Source organism: Solanum stenotomum, chromosome 11, assembly GCF_019186545.1.
Source record: "Solanum stenotomum isolate F172 chromosome 11, ASM1918654v1, whole genome shotgun sequence".
Lineage (NCBI taxonomy): Eukaryota > Viridiplantae > Streptophyta > Magnoliopsida > Solanales > Solanaceae > Solanum > Solanum stenotomum.
This window is the reverse complement of record NC_064292.1, coordinates 23,746,070-23,767,471: the sequence shown is the minus strand read 5'-3', so window position 1 is coordinate 23,767,471 and position 21,402 is coordinate 23,746,070. Positions and strand designations below refer to the sequence as shown.

The 21,402-nt window shown below is 35.5% G+C and overlaps 2 protein-coding genes across 4 annotated transcripts in view; one reads left to right on the top strand and one right to left on the bottom strand.

The window, feature by feature from the left end:
• The window catches only part of LOC125844725 (MAP3K epsilon protein kinase 1-like), a 468,061-nt gene that overhangs the window by 59,326 nt on the left and 387,333 nt on the right, over positions 1-21,402 (top strand). The window lies entirely within an intron of this gene.
• LOC125845774 (uncharacterized) lies at positions 9,320-10,572 on the bottom strand. Its single transcript, XM_049525305.1, has 5 exons — positions 10,492-10,572; positions 10,211-10,339; positions 9,928-10,078; positions 9,652-9,759; positions 9,320-9,573 (listed from the first exon to the last, which is right to left on the bottom strand). Exons 1-5 carry the CDS (start codon positions 10,570-10,572, stop codon positions 9,320-9,322), a joined length of 723 nt encoding a protein of 240 aa, XP_049381262.1.

Here is a 21,402-nt window from a genome sequence, read left to right as displayed (position 1 = left end):
CCCTAGGTTTTGAAGAACTTGAAACCTTTGAAAACTAACTTTGAATGGACTCTAGGGTGAAAGCTAACCCTAGATGAAGGATCACCATACCTTTGCTATGATCTTGCAAGAAATTGATGAAGAAAGACTTGAATCCAAAGCCTAGCTCCCACTTCTTCTTCTTCTTGAGTTGGAGAGAATATTTGAGAAGTGAGGGAAATGTTTTTAGGGATGGGAATGAACTAATGTTATATAGGAAATAATATATGTCATTTGGAAAAAATGGTCCAACACTTAGAAAAAATTTTAGGCGGATGAACAGTAAATGAACAGTAATTTAGCTACTGGAATTTGCGTTTTCTGCCGGACGGACTTTACAAAAATGGGCATAACTTCTTCGTCCGAACTCCGAATGAGGTGAAACGAAGTGCGTTAGATAGCTAACTCAAAGGGCTTTCCATGGATATATTATTGGCCACCAAATAATTTGTGTGCTAGGAGGTATGACCCTCCAAAGTAGACCCTCGAAAAAGGCTTCACTTGGAAATTTCGGATTTTGATACGATTGCTCTAAAATTTGGGTTAGACCCATTTCCCACTCAATTTGACCCCCTAAACAAGAATATGAAGTCGGATTTTCAAAAAACGGAATGGATCTTTAAATATACCGCTAAACAAGTTTCCGGTAACTTCCGAAGCACATTTTTAAGAACTTTTGGGTCAAATTCAAATATAATCATTTCATTAAGTTCTCGACTCCAAACTCACATGTGAGGCTCTAGTTTCACTCTATCATTTTCCGAGTCGTTACAATCAGTAAATGTCAAGGAACAAGCATTGTCTATTATAAGCTTACTAACGGAAACAAGATTTTTCTTGAGATTAGGCACAACAAGCACATTTTTAAGACGCAAGTCTCTTCCAACATTTGTGTCTCCTATCTGTGTAATTTTGAGTTTATGGTCATTTCCTACCATAACAGAGTCAAATCCTCTAAAGGGAGACGAGTTTTTGAGTATACATGTAGTTTGTACCATATGATTGGTAGCTCCTGAGTCCATGTACAAATTATTATCAGATTGATCATTAAAACTCATTGTTGCAAGTGCCTTTGGGACTTCTTGTTGTGCTTGATAGGAATAATCCCACCTATAAAAACAAGAAAGCGCAGTATGGTTATTTCTTCCACAAATCTAGCAAGCATTTACTTTTGAATTATCTCTTGTTTGATTAGCTCCACCCCCATCTTGAGAAGCATCGAACGGCCGATGGTTGTTGTTGAATCCTCTATTTCCTATTCCTCGTTGGTTTCCCCTACCTCGATAGTAATTTCCACGACCTCGACCTTGTGATTTTTGAGCAGCAAAGGCCACTGTTGACTCAATATGAGTTTGTTGAATGTCATCTGCTTCTTCCCTCATTTTGAATCCTCTAAGGGCAGTCACAAATTGATTGAAGGTAGGGTATGGTGGTTTCCCTAACATCACAGTGCGAAAGGTCTTGTATTTGTTTCCAAGGCCTCTAGCAAAGTTAATTACTTTGATGTCTTCATCCATTGATTTGTGTATATCCACGAGACTATCACAAATCCCTTTAAATTTCTTGATATATTCATCTATGGATTTTGTTCCAAGATTCACAGTTTGAAGTTGTTGTTTCAACTGAAATTCCTTGTCTTTACTGGCTTGTAGGTAGGTATCCTCAAGACATGACCATATTTGCTTTGCATTTGAGCACCCTATAATGAAAAACATCGACTCTTCTGTCATTGTACCGGAGATCCAACTTCTAACCAGAACATCACGTTATTCCCAGTCTACAAACTTAGGGTTAGGGGATGGTTCTCCTTTTGCGTTTTCGATAGTCTCGGATGGGGCTTCGTCCTTGATTATGGATGTAACTTTCAAGGTTTGCATGAGTTGAAGAATTTGTGTCCTCCAAACAAGGTAATTCGATGGTTTTAGTTTAATAGGGCAGATGGTGATGAGTTGATGGAGCGAGGAGGGTGAAAGACCTAAACTAGAGCTCGAGGATGCGGCCATATCTGTTTTTTTTACGAGAGACAGGCTTCAGGATCTAGTGTTCTAGATAATAATTAGTTAAGCCTAAGCTATGATACCATGAAGAAGTATTGAAGAAAACAAGATATAAGAATATGTGGCTGATTTTCTTATTCTATTACGTTATACTGAATAGGGTATATATACACAACCATAGCCCCTAGAGTCCTAACAGTTGCTAGCTCCTAGAGTCCTAACAATTGCTAGCTTAGTCTTCTGTGTTAGAATATGGTTAGGACTCTCCTATATATGTAGCAGCTAGATTAACCCTTGTCACTAATATACTGACTTGTATCTTCATCAATTGATGCTGAAATACGTATGTCAAACTTACGAAATATCTCTTGAAGAGAAAATGAACCAAAAAATGGGCAACTTGAGCAATCAAAGATACGCCCTCTTCCACTGCTGACTATGAACAATTGACAGCTAATGATTTCTACTTTACTAAGCACTGCTCATTTTTTGGTGGTAAGTATCAATTTGCTTTTCAAGAAGTGTAAACAAAAAGGAAAAAAGAATTTATGTGCAACAATTGCATTACTATATTCCCAGTAACATCTAAATTTACGTGCAACAATTGCATTACTATATTCCCAGTAACATCTAAATTAGATTAAAAAATGAGTGTGCACTGACATATAAATAGAAGTGCAACCACACTTGAGAGATAACACTTGTTTTTGGATCGTCATGTGTTGAAACCTGCAAATAATAATGCATAAAGTACAAGAAACTGATCCCAAAAATAGTACAAGCAAGTAATTTTTATGTCATTTAGTAAACAACACAAAAATGTTATTGTTGTCTTGTTATTAATCCACTATATCTAGTTAGATACAAAAAGATATCCTGAACAAAAAAATAGAGAAAATGATAAACCAATTAGAAAATGCATCTATCTGATTAGCAGTAACAATAGCATAATTCTCGTTGAGCTCCTCGAGGGAGTTGACTGCAATTCATTGGAAAAGAAATTGATTATCCTTTAAAGGGAATTTACCAAACTAAGAAAAGCTTATTTTGATCATTCACGATTAGTAAGTGTGGACGTCGCGATATACCAATAATAGTGTGGATCAAATAAGTAGAGTCGTATAAGGTACTTTATTTTTATTGCTTTTTCATTCTGATAAATTGTTCAATTTTCATCCATTGTACATCAACATTTTTATTAATTAGATCTAAGCATGTGAGGTCATGTCAGATGACGGTCTATTTCTACAATTCAAGTTCTCTCATTTTCATTTCTTCAGTACTTTATGTAGTATGAGATTCATATGAAAGATACCATTTTTACTACATCGTGAGCATTGGTGCACATATGTCCTGGTCTTTTCACATCTCAAAAAGAAATCTCCATAGGAGCCTGAAGTGTGTCCTGGTCTTTTTTTTCTGTAATGTTTGCATGAATATCCAGTAAAAATATTATACCTTCAATGTGGGATTTAGTTAAGCTAATATGCAAATTTTTCTATATCTTTTTAAAATGAAAATCTTCTCCTATGCATCTCATTTTCTCTACCAAGTTACATTAGAAGGGGAAAAAAGCATGAAAAGATGAAGAGCTAAGGTAATTTATTTCGTTTCTCATTAAATCATTTTAGCATTCAAAATACTAAAGTGAGGAGATGCAAGGAAAAGAAATAAAGGAAAAAGGGACCGGTATGATGTTATAAAAATATCTTACCATCTTCGGGGTGCTTCATTGCAACTTCTGCAAAGGCTTGTGCAGCATCTATTGTGGTTACTTCTGCTTCTGCAATAGCTATCGTTGCCTCTTGAGGTGTCATACTCCTCATCTTAGTTAACTATAAATCTATTTGAGACTTAGCGAGCATGTTTATGTGTCCTGATCAACCCTAGAGGTAATAGATTGCATGTTATCCTCTTTCTCTATTTGACTCACTTGCAACCTTTCAGAGATGCTTCCCATAGGATGATATCAGCACTGAATAGAACAAATATAAATTAACTTTCAATAACAAAATCGGGGCAAGAATAAAAGAAGAGCTGACAAATTTGTAAATGTCTTGACGTTCTATTTATCATATTCCATGTGTCTGGCCTCTTCTGCAATCTCTCCAAAAAATGAAAATAACATAATTCATTAATTAATATGAAAAGAATTTGGTGAGAGTTACAACTTTAAGGAGAGTTCTTATTATTAGAAAGAAATTACTTACCTTTTAGAACGATAGTACTATTCACAAATCCTTAGGATAAAAGACAATCAAAGAATATTTGAACGATGTACTTAAAGTCTACAACAATAATATACTTAGTTTTACTCTTACCTTGAGAGATAGAGACGTTGTTTCCAATGATGTACTAAAGTCGAAATAGTCCTTTTTATATTCTTTTGGTAGTTCGATCGTGAAATTTCTTTGTTTCTGTATTTCTGGAGTATGAGACATGAGAGTGTGACTTGTTATAATTGATACAACTGTTAAACAATTTAGCAGGACTTTGTACAAAAATAAAAAATAATCCAAAAAGTAAACTATATAAAGTAGATATTTCATACCCACCTTAGACTTCCAAATGGAACAACAACACATATTTATAACATGCAATTAGATGAAGTAGTAGAAAAGTACATTCTTGATTCCAACTAGGGCGAAATTATTATTCTAAAAAGGAAAATAATATAGGTTGATGTTTCCAGCAATTCAAAGTATGAACAGAAACATTGTGAACTTACCCCAAGAGATTATCAATCTCTTTTGATACCAAACCCATCTTATCTAATTTGCTGGATTTTGTTAACACCTGGACAACAAGATTCAATTATCAAATTAAAAAATTTCTAAATAAACTTAATCCATTTATCAAGGCCAGTAGAGGATAAAACCCCAAAAACCATACCAAAATTCATAATTACGCAACCCTAAAATTGCAAGCATAAGGAATGAAGAGATTCAAAAAAATCAATATAAGTAAGAGAAAGAGAAACCACAAACCACCAAGTACTGAGACTCAGTTTTGCTCTTTGAGGAGTGTTGGTGAGGCCTTGAGGGTACACGTGGTTTGATGACACGTGTTAAATGAAAAAGACCAAAGAAATTGATGTAATTTTAATCCAACACAACTTTACAATACACAATATGTTTCCTTGAGTATAACTATGTATTATTGTGTTAGTCCCAACCCTTGTTGGCTTATAAATAAGGGTAATAATTAATTAATAATGTCTAGTTTGGCTAATTTCTAAGGCTGATTTATTTGGTAAGTGAGCCTCAACTTCTAGATACTTCTTTCGTTTCATATTAGTTTATTTTTATACCAAAGGTAGATATTTCATTTTACTCGCCCATTTTTGCAAAAGTATGAGCAATAATCTATGCTGAGTGGCTCCTTTTAAACTTTAAGTAGATCACTAAAGGAAGCATGAAATGTAAGCGGATAAAGTAAAGCGAAGAAACTAAGTGACAACAATCAAAGGAAGCCGAAGAACAGGGACAAACAAAAGTGAAGGAAATTGAGCACACTAATAATCACAATTATGTTATCTTTGGTATTTTTATTGGCTATCATTGGTCACTCAAAGTAGGCTGCCACTTTTCACTTTGCCTTAAGTTTTCTCTGTTATCTGCATTATTATTTTTTTGATATTTTTCTTCAGATGGAATTTACCATGTTTTGGTCTTAGTAAGCTGTCACTTTACTTTGTTTCCTTTACCCTCAAGTTCTCTCTGTTTTCTGTGTTATTTTCATATTTCTTGAAATGGGGTATTCTACTAAGTTCAAAGATTCAATCTTTTTCTATTAGCCTTCAAGTATTATGTAATTTTCATGCATTTATTGAGATGGGGTTCTACTATTTTGATCTTAAGGATGTTCGTGGTCTTAAGTGTTAAGGTGGAGAGGTTGATTGGGCTCTATCTAGAATCGACAAACAATAGCTAAGGGCCAATTACGACCTAATAATTTAGCTCAAAAAATGGTACCTATTACTAACTGTACTCAATCACCGATGACTATTCCTTCCTTTTTTCGAATAAATTATCGAACACATAAGTGAGCATGGTAAATTTTGACAAACCAAATTCTTATATTTTATTTTTAAAATAACTGCATATACATTAATTTTATATCAATTATATCAAACATCTTAGGACCATCAACTCTATCATATAGCCCGCACTATTTATATGCATAGGTAAGCATGAGAAGTGGGAAGAGTAAGGGAAAGTGAGCGCACACCTTTTCAAAGTTCTAGTGAAATCAATAAGAACTTTACACAGCTTACTGACATTGAAAATTAAGAAGAAACAAGTAAAATCAGAGAGATATATTAGGGGAGGAGTGAAGCGTAGGCTATAAAGAAGGATTTGAGGAATACTGAAACTAAGAAGCAAACAAAGAAAATTAAATGGAAAGTAGAAATTCAAATTAACAAACAGAATATCAAACAAGATATAGTAAAGATTTTCTGGGTAAATTCCACAGGAAAAACTTTTGAAAAAGGGAACTAAGAAAATCAATGAAGCATCGAAGTACCTTTTTATTCGTATGGATGAGTTTATGAGGAATTCGAATGAAACTTGTCTTGAATTTTAGGCATAAAATGCACATGTTGTTTCCCATGGCACATAAAGGGGAATTTTCCAGAATGACAAATGTGGAAGAGCAATATGCAACGTGTCACATCCTGAAACACCCCCTAAACATGACTGGCACCCGCTAACACCACCTACCGAGCATACCAAATATCCATACACTTACCAAATCATTTAAGCACAAGATAAGACTTTTGCAACTCCAAAACTCATCAACACTCATAAAAAAAAATCACTATCCAACCAAAATTGTATATCAATTTATGAAAAGAAAACATCACTTAACTAATATGTCTCTAGCCCAAATCCCACAATAAGACCATGGAGCATCTATTAGAGTTACATGAGTTCAACTATCGGGTATGCAAACCCCAAGAAAAGAAGTCATAACTATAATTAAATAACAGTAGCCTCCACGAACAATGCAAAGTCTCACCTCAGCAGCAGAATCCACGCGAAAGAGCTCACTAACCACTAATCTCACCCTCTGCAATAGTATCTGCATAGACATGCAGGTAAGTAGTGAGAGCTATATGTAAATATAACTCAGTAAGATCCTCGACCTGCTGCCTTAATACCCCTATAACAAGTGTTAGAAAATACATTTATACCACAAACACGTAATGATATGCACAAGAAAATATTTCATAATATAATGATCAATAAGTCCAATGAATTGTTCAAATTGGACCCTAAATGTCTCAAACTCAATCCACACTCATAGCTTGTCATAAACGACAGTGAAGGAGATTGTCCTCACACCCGAACAAGTCCACGACAACATATATAATGCCCCAAAGTATACTACGGCAGCATGTACCAGGCCCCTAACATATTACGATAGCATAGGTATGCCTCTAACATACTACGGCATCTATGTATGCTCCTAGTAACTATATCACGATAATGAGGAAGGATATCTAATATCAGGCCACATATAACTTATAAAAGAATATTTAGTATTCTATCAAGCACATGTTTGTCCAAACACATGGACCAGACAGATAAAACACATTTACAAAGTAGGTTCAAAAAGCAAGTACTAAAGCTTAAAGTCTCACTTATCTCGCTTATGAAAAGTTCCACAATCTCGAACGTGTAGAACACCAACCAAACATCCCCCAATGACCTCAAACTATGCAAAAATATTGATCAACGATATTAATTATACTAGTTGGGGCCAAGTCTCAATATCCCTAACTTTAAAGCTTAGTGTTACACCTTAATATCTCACCCCTAAACCATGGATTTAGGATAACAAAATATCTCTACATCACTAACCAAACTTAAGTAGTGAATTTTATGCACCATTAGTTAGCATTGTATTCCCAAATAGCCAAATCGCGCATAAATAATCCTAAACCAAAATAGAAATTTCGGTTCCTGCACCAGTTTTGTTTGCTACATCAGTTCATAGCCAATAATGACTTTAAATTTCAGCACTTAAGTTTCCTTTAAAGAGAAACATAGTTTCAGTGCTTCTTTAGACAGAAGAATGCTCAACTACATAGGTTGAGGTTTAAGCTAACAAGAGAACACAATAACAAGAAGTTCAATACCTGCAACTTATCACCAAAACAGTGGTAGAAAGGTTTAGTATCCGTCTATGAACTCCCAAAAATGTTTTCCCAAATTGTTGCTTCTTATTTTCTTCTCCACTATTAAGGAATGAACTGCCCTAATATTCTACTCTTTTCTGTAACCGAAGTGTGAGGAGCAGAAAAATATTAGGTTTAGCCCACTTCTTTTTGATACTCTTAATAACTATATTAATTATTGGTTAAATTACTAATTAACCCTTCATTAAAAAAAGGGTTATTACATTCTCCCCAACTTAAAATAACGTTCGTCCTTGAACGAATCCAGAGTCATACCTAACGTGTCAAATAGGTGAGGATATATATCCCGCATGTCCGCCTCAGACTCCCAAGTAGCCTCCTCGGTTGGATGATTGTACCACAACACTTTAACTGAAGCTACCTTCTTTGAATTCAACTGTCGCACTTGCCTATCAAGAATAGATATTGGACCTTCATGATACGCTAAATTCTCGTCAAGCTCCACATTTTCTAGCTGGATCTTATGTCTATCATCATGAATATATCGTCGAAGCATGGACACGTGAAACACTAGATGTACCGCGGACAATCTCGGAGGTAATGCAAGTTTGTACGCCACTAACCCAATCTGATCCAGAACCTCATAAGGACCAATGTATCTAGGACTTATCTTCCCTTTCCGTCTGAATCTCATTACTCTTTTCATAGGGGAAACTTTTAGAAAAACCTTTTCGCCCTTAATGAACTCCACATCACAGACTTTCTTATTTGTGTAGGACTTTTGTCTACTTTGTGTTATCCGAAGTCATTCTTGTATCAATGCAACCTACTCTAACTCTTGTTGAACCAAATCTAGACATAATAATTGCGCTTCACCAGGTTCAAACTAACCGATTGGTGATCAACATCTGTGACCATATAAAGCCTCATATGGCGCCACATGTATACTTGACTGGTAGTTATTATTATAAGCAAATTCTGCTAGAGGCAACTGATCATCCCAATGACCACCAAAATCAATCGAACAATCTCTAAGCATGTCCTCCAAGATTTGAATAAATTATTCAGACTGTCCGTCAGTTTGGGGATGAAAGGTTGTACTCAACTCAACTTGTGAACCCAACGACTTCTGAAAGGACTTCCAAAATTTAGCAGTGAATTATGCACCTCGATCTGTTATTATTGAAATATGCACCCTATGAATCCGAACTATCTCTCGAAGGTAAATATCTCCTAACTGCTTCGCAGTATGAGTAACCCGAACTGGTATGAAATGGGCAGATTTTGTGAGTCTGTCCACAATCACCCAAACTGAGTCGTGTTTCTTGAAAGTATTCGGTAACTCAATGACAAAATCCATAGTAATTCTCTCCCACTTCCACTCTGGGATAATCAAGTTTTGCATTACTTCACCTGGTTTTTAATGTTCATATTTGACCTGCTGACAATTTAAGCAACTAGTCACTTGTTTCAAAATATCAGCCTTCATACCTTTCCACCAGTACAATTCACGCAAGTTTTGATACATCTTCATAGCGCCTGGGTGGATGGATTTTCGCGAGCTATGAGCCTCCTCCAATATTAGTTGTTTCACATTACCTACCATGGGAATACACAATCTACCATTTCGACGTAGAATGCCATCTCCATCAATAGAAAATGACTTCACACCCCTATTCTGCACTCGATCTCGTAGTCTAGCAAGTTGGGGATCGTTATATTGGTAAGTCTTGACTTCTCCAACTAAGGATGATTACACCACCATACCTGCAATCAACCTTCCAGGCAACTTATGGTCAATTCGAACTCCCTGATTGGATAAACCTTGAATATTCATAGCCATAGGTCTCCTTTCATCCACAATATAGGCCAAGCTACCCATAGACTTTCTACTCAAAGCATCTGCCACCATATTCACCTTTCCCGGATGAAATTAAATAGTAAGATCATAATCTTTAAGTAGCTCCAACCACTGTCATTGCCTCAAATTCAGATCTCTTTGCTTGAATATGTATTATAAACTCTTGTGATCAGTATAGATTTCACACACCTCACCATAAAGATAGTGACGCCAAATTTTTAGTGCAAATATGATTGCGTCCAATTTTAGGTCATGCGTCAAATAATTCTTCTCACGAATCTTTAGTTGCCAGGAAGCATATGCCACCACTTTGCCATTCTACATTAATACACAACCCAAACTATTTTAGATGCATCACAATAAATGGTGAAACCACCATTCGCAGTAGGTAAGGTCAAGGCCAGAGTTGTAATCAATGCAATCTTTAATTTCTCAAAACCTTCTTCACATCCACCTAACCATCAAAATACCACACATTTCTGAGTTAAACGTGTCAATGGAGCGGCTATCTTTGAGAAACCCTCCACAAATCGTCTGTAGTATCCAGCCATTCCTAAGAAACAGCATATCTCTATAGGAGTATTAGGTCGAGGCTAATCGTGAATTGCTTCTATCTTCTTTGGATCAAATTGGATTCCATCTCGTGACACCACATGTCCTAAAAAGGACATTGTGCTCAACCAAAACTCACATTTTGAGAACTTGGCATAAAGCTTTCGTTCTCTAAGTGTCTGCAATACAACTCTCAAGTGGTATTCATGTTCGGCCTCACCCCGTGAGTAGACCAAAATATCATCAATCAACACAATCACAAAATGGTCTAAGTATGGCTTGAATACTCTGCTCATGAGATCCATAAATGTTGTGGGTGCATTAGTTAGTCTGAAAGATATCACCAAAAATTTGAAGTGCCCATATCTGGTCCGTAAGGTTGTCTTAGAGATATCTTCGGTCTTAACTTTCAACTGATGATAACCTGATCTCAAGTTTTGGAAAAATAAGTAGCACCTTGTAGCTGATCAAATAGATCATCAATATGTAACACCCCGTAGTTTATCAGGCCAACTAGGGCTAAGTTAGAGGACTACAAGTCAAGGCTAGAGGGCATGAGCCAAGGCAAAGGGTCAAAGTCCAAGAAAAGAGCCAAGGCTACCCCAAGCTGCCAAGGCACTGCCCTAGGCCAGGAGAGCCTTCACGGCTCGTGGTAGCCACCACGACTCGTGGTTCCACCCATGGTAGTGAGGCAGTAGCTCACCAAGGCTTTCGTAAGGTTGGCTCATCTTCACGAGACACTTCACGGTCAGTGATGAAAACCGCAACTCGTGGGAAGGCTTGTGGGGTTTCCTTCACCTTTTGGGGGTCATGTAGAGGGATCCAAGCTACTGGTCAAGGGACCACTGGCACCTTCACTGGACATGGTGCCCTTGACGGTTCGTGAGGTTGGGCGTGGTGCTTGGGAGCAGGCTGCCTAGTGAGGGTTAAGTTGGTAAATTCCTAATTATGTGGTTATTGAATGGGGTCATATTGCCTAGTCTTAGTACACATATATAAACTATTTTAACCATTTAACCACCCCAATTAAGTCACTATATCCCAAGACCCAAATCAAATCCCCAAAAGCTCTTCTCTCAAATATTTCTCTCTCTAAGACTTAAAAAAGGAGATAGAGCTTGAAGCCTAGGTCAAGAACAAGACTCCATTGTTGAAAGATTTTATAGGCTTTATATACAAGGTATGTTAGCTTATTCATCCATGAATTCTTCCATCCATGGAGCCCCCTAGAATTCCCCCAATTGTGAAGATGAAACCCCCAATTCAAGTTAGGGTTCTTTCCAATAGTGTGGGTTAAGTTGAGTGTGATTCCAATTGAGTGGATAGTACTTATTTGTGATTGATTTAGTATTTAATCATGCTATTATGATTATATTATATGTTTTCCATGGTTAACCCTAGTCTAATTGATGAAATTGAAGAATGTGGATTTATGCCTTGTGAGGGGAAATTGAGGATTCATAGGTGATCTTCTAGAATTGATGATATGTATAGTAATTGTTCAAAACTAGAAGTATGTAAACATGAATTGAATTAGGTTAAAGATTTTATGATGGATCTTGACTAGTAATGAATGAGATTGAGCTTGTATGATGAATTAAGACTAGAATTTCTTAAAGATGAAGCTTGTGACTAGATTATCTTGTGATCTAGATATGTAGTCATGAATGTTGATCACTAGGGCTTGATAGTAAAGCTAATAAGATGAATTATGTATGTTAAGGCTTGAGAGTAAAGTCTATATGAGAATAGAAGATTAACGGTTAGAATTATGGTGGAAGGCCCTTACCTACCTAGTCTACCTTATGAATAATAGATTGTATGAAGTGATAGAATCACTTAAGTTATAATGGAATTCATGTCTAATGTATTCTAGATATGTTGATTTGATATGAGCTTTGACCGTCGAGAGGGCAAGATATGATATTATGTATGTTTTATGAATTTTTGTACATGCTTTATGAACACTTTGAGCATGAAGTGCATATGATCATGATATGTTGTTGTGTTGTTGAAAGGAAATTCTCATATACACATCCATTCATGACTATAATATGATATGAAAAGTTCTCTCACATATAATGATTCTAGGTTGAAAGGTTTGCTCACCTAAAAAGAATCTAAGTCCAAGAACTATGAAATGTGATGAGGTTGTGGTGAGTCCCCGAAAGACCTTTATATGAGAGGAATGTGAAATGAGTTCCCTTATTCCTAATTAGATAAACATGAAGTGATTACCCATGTCATGATATAAGGAGTGTGAGGTGATTACCCTTTATGTATGTATGACTCCCAAGGCAAGAGGTGATTACCCATTAGCCTTTATATTGATCATGAGGAGATTACATATGATCCTTATGTGGTGATATTGAGGCGAATACCTACATTACACCCTAAAATGGATATGGAGGTGAATATATATATCTTACTAAAATGGATATGGAGGCGAATACATGTATCTCATTAAAATGAGCATCGGGGCAAATACCTGTGATTCCTTATATGAATTATGTCATGAACAATGAATTGTATGGATTGTAGCTTGATAGGCCTTCCATGATATGTATGACTAGAGGTGATTCCCCTTTTCTTTATGAATCCATGATATGTATGACTAGAGGTGATTCTCATTGTCTTTATGATTCCATGATATGCATGACTAGAGGTGATTCCCCTTGTCTTTATGATTTGCTAAATATGAGATCAAAGAGATGATCAATATGCATGGTGGCCTAAAGGAGTACTTAGTATGGGTAGGATTATGGGGTCTTATCCATGCATTGCACAAAGTATGACTTGAAGCTAATTATGAAGTGTTTCTCTTATATGTTGTATGCTTAGCTTGGATTATCGCCATAGTTACTTTCCATGCTATGATTGACTAAAAGTGAGAGATTCCCTTGTCTATGAGAATTAAGCTAAAGACGAGACCATGAGATGGTAAGTATGATTATGATGGCCAAAGAGATACTTAGCGTGGATGGGATTATGAGATCTTATTCATGCACTGCACAAGTATACTTGGAGGTTACTTATGAAGTAGTTCTCTTATGATATGAAGGTCTAAGTATTGATTAAGTATATGGATCATGCCTTATGATGACTAATGCTTATATTATGTATATGTTGGAGATTATGCTTATGACTATGTTATGATCTCTTATGCTTATGACTTATGTCTTATGTTGGCTAACATTTTTGTTATGCTCTTATGATGTTATGCTAGCTAACAAATTTAGTACATTTTGTACTAACACATACTCTTTCCTACATTCTTATCGAATGTAGGATCCGGCGACTATGAGTTCCATTCTTGAGGATAGGTTTATAGGAGTGCAAAGGAGTTGAAGATTTGGTGAGTCCTCATAGAATCGAGGATAAAGCCACCATTACCTTTATATCTGTCTTTTATGTTTTAGACTATTGTATGGGCTGCGTCCCAAGAGTTATTCAAATTTTTTTAGATGGTTTGAGACAAAGTGTTAAAGACTTCCGCTTCATTTTATGAGACTTTGATTGTAATGAAAAAAAATTAAAATTCCCGCATCATTTCTATTTACTTTATGTTATGATATGCTAAGTGGTTTTTGTTAGGCCTTTCGGGGTCTAGTACTCCATGTTACATCTAGGGTATACCCCTGGGTCGTAACACAGTACGAGGCAATGGGTACTTATTCATGATTGTTACCTTATTCAGTTGTCTGTAGTCGATACACATTCTCATTGAGCCATCTTTCTTTTTCACAAATAACACTGGGGCACCCCAAGGTGATACACTAGGCCTAATGAACCCCTTATCAAGTAGCTCTTGGAGTTGAACCTTCAATTTCCTCAACTCAGCTTGAGCCATACGATATGGAGGAATAAAGATAGTGTAACACCCCCTAAAACTAGTAGACTAAACTAGAGCTTGACACTAGGGTTAGAAACTTGAACGCACCTCCCCGTACCTTAAAATAAATGTTTTCATGTTAGAACGTCAAGGTCCCAACCCCAAGGACCAACCATAGGTCCTTGAGGAGGACCAAGAGAAAATTTCCCAAGACCATGACCTACGGCAGGACCCACGCCCGGTGGTTAGGTCTCGTGGGTTAAGGGACACGTTTTATAGTTGCAAACCCCAACCCACGCCCCACCAATACGGACCTGGAAATTTCCTTTTTGCGGTTAAGTCTAGGGGTACTTCGGGGTTTTCCATTTTTAATTAATATTAAGTGAGATCGTTTTAGCCCATTTTTAAACACCTATATAAGGATTTTAGACGCTGAAACTAACTCATCCCAATCATTATTTCTAAATCCCTAAAAGAAACCCAATTCCCTCCAAGAAATTCTCTCTCTAGAAGAAGAAGAAGAAGGAGGAGGAGGAGGAGGAAGAGAAGGAGGAGGTCAATCTAGGTAAAGACTTCATTGTTTCAAGCTTGATAGGTTTTGTAATCAAGGTATGATGGCTTATTCATTCGTGGACTCCTTTCATCCATAAAGCCCCCATGTTTCCCCCAATTGTGAAGATGAACCTCAATTCTAGTTAGGGTTTCTTCCTATATTGTGGGTATTGTTGTATGTTGATCCAATTGACTGGATAATGGTTGTTTATGATTGTTTATGATGTAATTACATATTTTTAGTATGATTATACATGTATTCTTGATTAATCTAAGATTTTATGGTGGAATTGATATAGTTTGGTTTTATGCCATGAAAGAGGAAATTGGGGGCTTAGATGTGATCCTCTAAGATTGATGAATTACTTTATGAATTGCTTGAGATTAGAACACCTAGATATTAATAACTTAAAAGTAAAGCTTGTTGACATGAATGGATTAGATTAAGGCTTGTATGATGAATCATGATTAGTAGTGTTGAGATTAAGTCTATATGAAGATATATGGTTAAAATTGGATAAGGATGAAGCATGTGAGTGGAATACCTTGAGACTTAGGTTTATGAGGTGCTTGTGAGAAGTATTGTTTGAGTGTAAATCTTGTAGTCATAGATGATGGATTCTAGGGCGTTGAGAGTAAGGCTAATATGTTGAATTATGAATGATAAGGCTTGAGAGTGAAGCTATTTGCATGTTGAATTGTATATGGTATTATTGTGGAAGAACTTTACCAACATGACCTATATTATGAGTATATGAGATTATGCGTACTTGAATTATGTTATTATTCACGTCTAATTTAGTAATTCTAGATGTGTTGATTTTATATGAGTTTTTATCCTTGAAAGGGGAATATATGACATTATGCATGTCTTGTGAAGTTTATGTATATGCTTTAAGAACACTTTGAGAGTGAAGTGTCCATGATTATGATAATGTTGTTGTGATTATTGAAAGGCTATTCTCATGAACACAAAATGAACATGTGTGAAAGGTTTTCTAACATAATGATTATTCTAAGGTTGAAAGGTTATTCTCACCTAATTAAATCTAAGTGAAGACATGGACGGTGAAAGGTTATTCTCACGGATAATCTAATGAGCTATCCTAATGAAACAAGTTATGACTTAATGAAGTATTCAGTGGGAGTTATGCTTAGCACCGAGTGGATATTGATATGAGATGGAAGCCCTCACGTGAGTTGAGCCCGGGTTTCTAGGAGCAATCTCTTGAGATGGATGCCCTCATGAGAGTTGAACCCGGGTATCTAGTAACAATATCCTTGTCCCATAACTACATTCCCCCGTAGGTTGTTTAGATATTGGTTTCACCTAAGCTAAAATAATGGTTCTACCTTTGGCAAGTAGGACAACCATTTTCGGTGTGGGTGACACCAGATTCCATGTAACCTCACATGGTCTATGTTGGTTAAGGCTAATTTCCACAGGGTCAAGTCTAGTATGAACTATGGTTACTCAAGAAGCTTTACTTAGCATGAGTGAGATTTATGGGGTCTTATTCATGCATTGCATAAGTATTTTTTTAGGGTAGTTATGGTATGATCTCTTATGTTATGATGTCTATGTAATGAATATGTTTATGACCTATACTTATAGTGTATGCTTAACTTGGATTGTTGCTATAAGTTGATTTCCAATCCTTGCGTGACTAAAAGTGAAGGTTCCCTTGTCTATGAGAAATAAGCTAAGGATGAGATCAAAATGTAATAAAAGATAACTAAGGACCTAAAGTGACTTGCGTAGCATGGGTGGGATTATGGGGTCTTGTCCATGCATTGCACAAGCTTTCCTTGAGGTGGCTTATGAAGTGTTTTGTATTATGTTATGTTGTTCTAAATGCATTGATTATGCCTATGTCATATTATGATGCCTCTTACGCTTATGACTTATGTTATTGTCTCATAGGATTATGGTATATGTCTTATGTTGACTAATGTCTATTATATGTTTATGTTGATGATTTATGCTAGCCATCGTATTTAGTACATTATTGTACTAATGCAAACTTTATCCTACATTCTTATCAAATGTAGGGTTTGGCGATATTTACTTCCATCCTCATGGCTAGGTGCATAGTAGATCAAGAAGAGAAGTTTGGTGAGTCCTCATAGCATTCGAGGGCTTGACCACCATGTCCTTTATATTTCATTTTATGTTAGAACTATTGTATGGGATGTGTCCAAGAGCTATTCAATGTTGGTTTAGATGGTTTGAGACAAATGTTAAAGATTTTCGCTTCGTTCTATGAGACTTTGATTGTATGGAAAAATGTTTTAAATTTCCGCATTTTTCTATTATCTTATGTTGTGATATGCTAAGTGGCTTAGATGGAGCCTTTCGGGGTTCTATGTGCCTTGTTACATCTAGGGGTACCCCTGGGTCGTGACAAACTTCGTATCAGAGCACAAGATTTAGAATGGTTCTAGGATGTCTCAAACCACGTCTGGTAGAGTCTTGTTCATAAGTGTGAAGCACGCCACATTTATGAATAGGAGGCTATTGGATGTTTATGAAACTTCACTTCTTCATTCTCTAAGTCATGCCATAGAGTTTAACTCTATAAGGTCTTTCTCCTACTCCTTATCCGATGGTCTTAAGGATATGACCACTCGAAGGGCTCATGCTACAAGGATCGATGGAGAAAATGTTGATTGTGATGCCAAGTATGGCTGTGTGACTAGATAGGACTTAATATGCTAGATTTAGATGTCATCCTTGGGATGTATTGGTAGTATAATGGTTATGTATTGTTTGTTGGTAGAACCCGACTTAGTCATGATGAGTTTTGGGGGAATGTGGATAGATTTGGTGAATAGGGTGTTTAAGTAATGCCTAAACGTGTTGAGTGAATAGACTCCTTTTGTGACCTTAAAACTTCATTTCCCTTTGATTATTTGTGAATTTTAACATCAAAACTTGAGATTTTGATTGGCAAATGGCAATGTTTTTCAAGAACTTGAGTTCTAAACTAAAATTGAGATTGTGAATTGATTTTAACTCGTTTTTGTAATGGTTCTCACCAATGAATTCCAAATATCTTGAGTTCATTTTCAAGTATAGATTTTCGAATTCAAACCTCATTTTCAGAATCGTGTTTTTGAGTTGATTGACCCATTTTTTTAAGTATATGATATAGGTATTGTTGTTTCTAGAATCTTATTGTGATTACTTGATTGTAATAGATTGTGTGGCTTTGGATGTTGTTCGGAAGGGGAAGGCTCAAGTCTTGGAGTGACTAGTTGATTGAATTAAGGCAAGTGATTTTCTAAACCTTGTAAAATTAATAGAATTCGTCTATTTTCCTTAATTTGTATGTGTTGGGAAGTAATGGGAATGAGGTGAAGGGTTCATTGTTTCACTTGATTAAGCTTAATGAATAAAAATGGATTAAGAAAAGGCAATGTGGTGATCATAATTCTTTATGAATTGCCTTGTTGTGGGCCCTACTTGATTGATTGATGAAATGTTTTGATGGAATGAAAGTGGACTTGAATTGCTTGATTGTTGTCTCTTCCTTCTGGCTAGTAAAATGATATAAAGTCAAAGGGAAATGATTCTGACTAGTTATATTATATAAAGCCGAAGGGAAATAGTTCTGATTAAATTAGTGATATGGTACAAAGCCGATGAAAAATGGTTCCGTGTAGTGATATTGTGCCGAAGGGAAATGGTTCCAACAAGAGTTGACTATAGTGATTTGATGCATTTTGATACTTGTGGCTGATTTACTTGTTACTTGTGATTGATATACTTGAAACTTGAGATTGACTTACTTGATATGTATTGGTCAATGAATTGTGTGGTTAAGCCTTGTGTGCTATGAATTGTGAAATTGTTAGGTTGGGTTGATTTCTATGTAGGTTGTAGTTTGAACAGGTTCGATTGGGATGAAAGAAGTATTCCATTTCTAGCTAGTTTTCATTGTTTATTAGGTTGCTTGTTGAGTACCGTATTGGTTAGTACTCACTCTTTGTTTCTACACTTGTGTAGGTTCCAAGTCTGGCACCATGTGATTTCCCTTCTTCTCCTATTTCTGAGGCTTGTTGAGAGGTAGTTGCTTGTCATCCTGGCAGACCCTCTTTTTATTTTATGTTATGCTTTGTTCTATTTGAGAAACAAAGACATTGAGACTTGTACTTATCTTTCATTTTCGCATTATATGTATTAGTGGTTTGTACACGTGACAATCAGGTTTTAGGGTTATAATAAAATGAATACGTTTTCCGTTTTTAGCTTGTTCTTGCTTTTCTTTCTGCATTTCTTTAGTTGAGTTGAGTTAAGGTTGACTTGTTTTGATAGGAATAGACAAATGTCACCACGTTCATTTTTGAATCGTGACACTTATAGCTTTAAAAGCAAAAGTTTTTACCTCACCCTCACCCCCAAATAAAAAGTTAAAAAAAAGGTTTTTCTATCACCCCACCCCACCCCACCCCNAAGGTTGACTTGTTTTGATAGGAATAGACAAATGTCACCACGTTCATTTTTGAATCGTGACACTTATAGCTTTAAAAACAAAAGTTTTTACCTCACCCTCACCCCCAAATAAAAAGTTAAAAAAAAAGTTTTTCTATCACCCCACCCCACCCCACCCCCAACCCCATTCCAAAAGAATGTAAAACAAAATTAGTTTGCTTTTTATTAGAAAAAAAATTATCAACCCACCTCCTACCACCCCATCCCAAGAAAATATTAAAAAAAAAAAAATTGTCACCCCACGGTCCACGCCCTACTAGTCCCATTCCCCATCCCCTGTCCCAAAAAAATGTAAAAAAATATATTTTTTTGTTTATTATTAAAAAAATATTTTTTTATCACACCTCACCTGCCACCCCCCACCCCTTCCCAAAAAAAAAAGCTAATTTGTTTATTTTTAAATTTAGATTTTTTTTTCTTACCCCATCCCCACCCCCACCACCTACGGCCAAAAAAATATTAGTATTACTTTTTCTTTTTTTTATAAATGGACATATTTTACCCATTAAATTAACCACTTTTAAATGAGTAATATGAGTATTATTCGTTTCTTATCCATTTTAAATGAGTTGAGTATCCGATTCATTTAAAATGGGTAAATATAAGTAGGTACCCACATTAATTACCCATTATGTCATTCGGATCCGGCTCCTCTCCATTTCTCTTCTCTCCATTTTCCCCAAGTTCTAGCTTGGATTGGAGACACGTGTTATAGTTTAGAATTAATGGTTGAAATCTAATTGATTAAATAAAGTCCTAATCATAATTTTTTACTTCCATATACTTGTTTCTTAAATATTTTTGTAAGATAAGATATTTTATTATAATTATTTTATGCAATTTCCTCTTTGACTAATACATTCTGAATTATTGCACAGGTGTGATTGGAATGGAAAAAAATGTTTTCAATACTGGGATGGTGAATGAAAAAAATCAAATAAATAAATAAATTACATGGTTTTTTGATGAAACTTTGGATAAAAGAGAATGTAGAGATTCACAATAACATATATATAGACTATTACAGTTGAATCGAGTAATTAAAAATTAAAAGTTAAAATATGTGCAAGGAAAATGAGATATATGTCAGTTTGCTAATTTTGATGAAATCGATTTCTTTTTACCCCCTAGAAAATGATTTCCGTCGTTTCAAGTATAATTAAATTACTCTCTTTTTTTTTGGAAAACATCTCCTAGTAAACACACCAATATAATATAGTTTCGTTATTGTTTGCGACTTTGCGCTTTATTAATGGTTTTTATATGTTTCCAAATTTTATACGGGCGAGCAATATGGACTCCATTTAGAGAGTAACAAAGAATTTAAAGTTAAGTGACAAAAAAAATTTACTCCTAAAATTAGAAAAAAAACGTTAGTACAATTTTTAAATTTTTATTTGGCAAATATTATTTGAGAAATGGCAAACATTAGGTAAAAATCAACAAAAAATTACTCAAGTAATTAAGAAAGGAAATTCGTTTAAATATATTTATGAAAAATATAATGTAAATCTAGAATAGTTTGATTGCAAAAATATTTAAGAAGCAAATATATGGAAGTAAATAACTATGATTAGGACTTTACTTTAATCAATTAGATCTCAACCATTAATTTTAAACGATAACATGTGTCTCTAATCCAAGCTAGAACTTGGAAAAATGAAGAGAAGAGAAATGGAGAGGAGCCGGATCCATGTCACTCCTAGTCAAGAGGTTTGAAACAGTGGCAGAAATGCCCTAAAACGAGGTAGTTATGGTGATATCATTCTTTCTATTAACAAACGTCGGTTAGATTAAGAGCCCGTTTGGAATGACTTAAAGTCCGTTTGAATTGGCTTTAAAAAAATGTAGTTTTTAAGTTGAAAATAAAAAGTGAAATATAAATGACTTTAAGTCAAAAAATAAAAAGTAGGGGAAGGCTTACTTTTGATTTTTTAACTTATTTTGAGT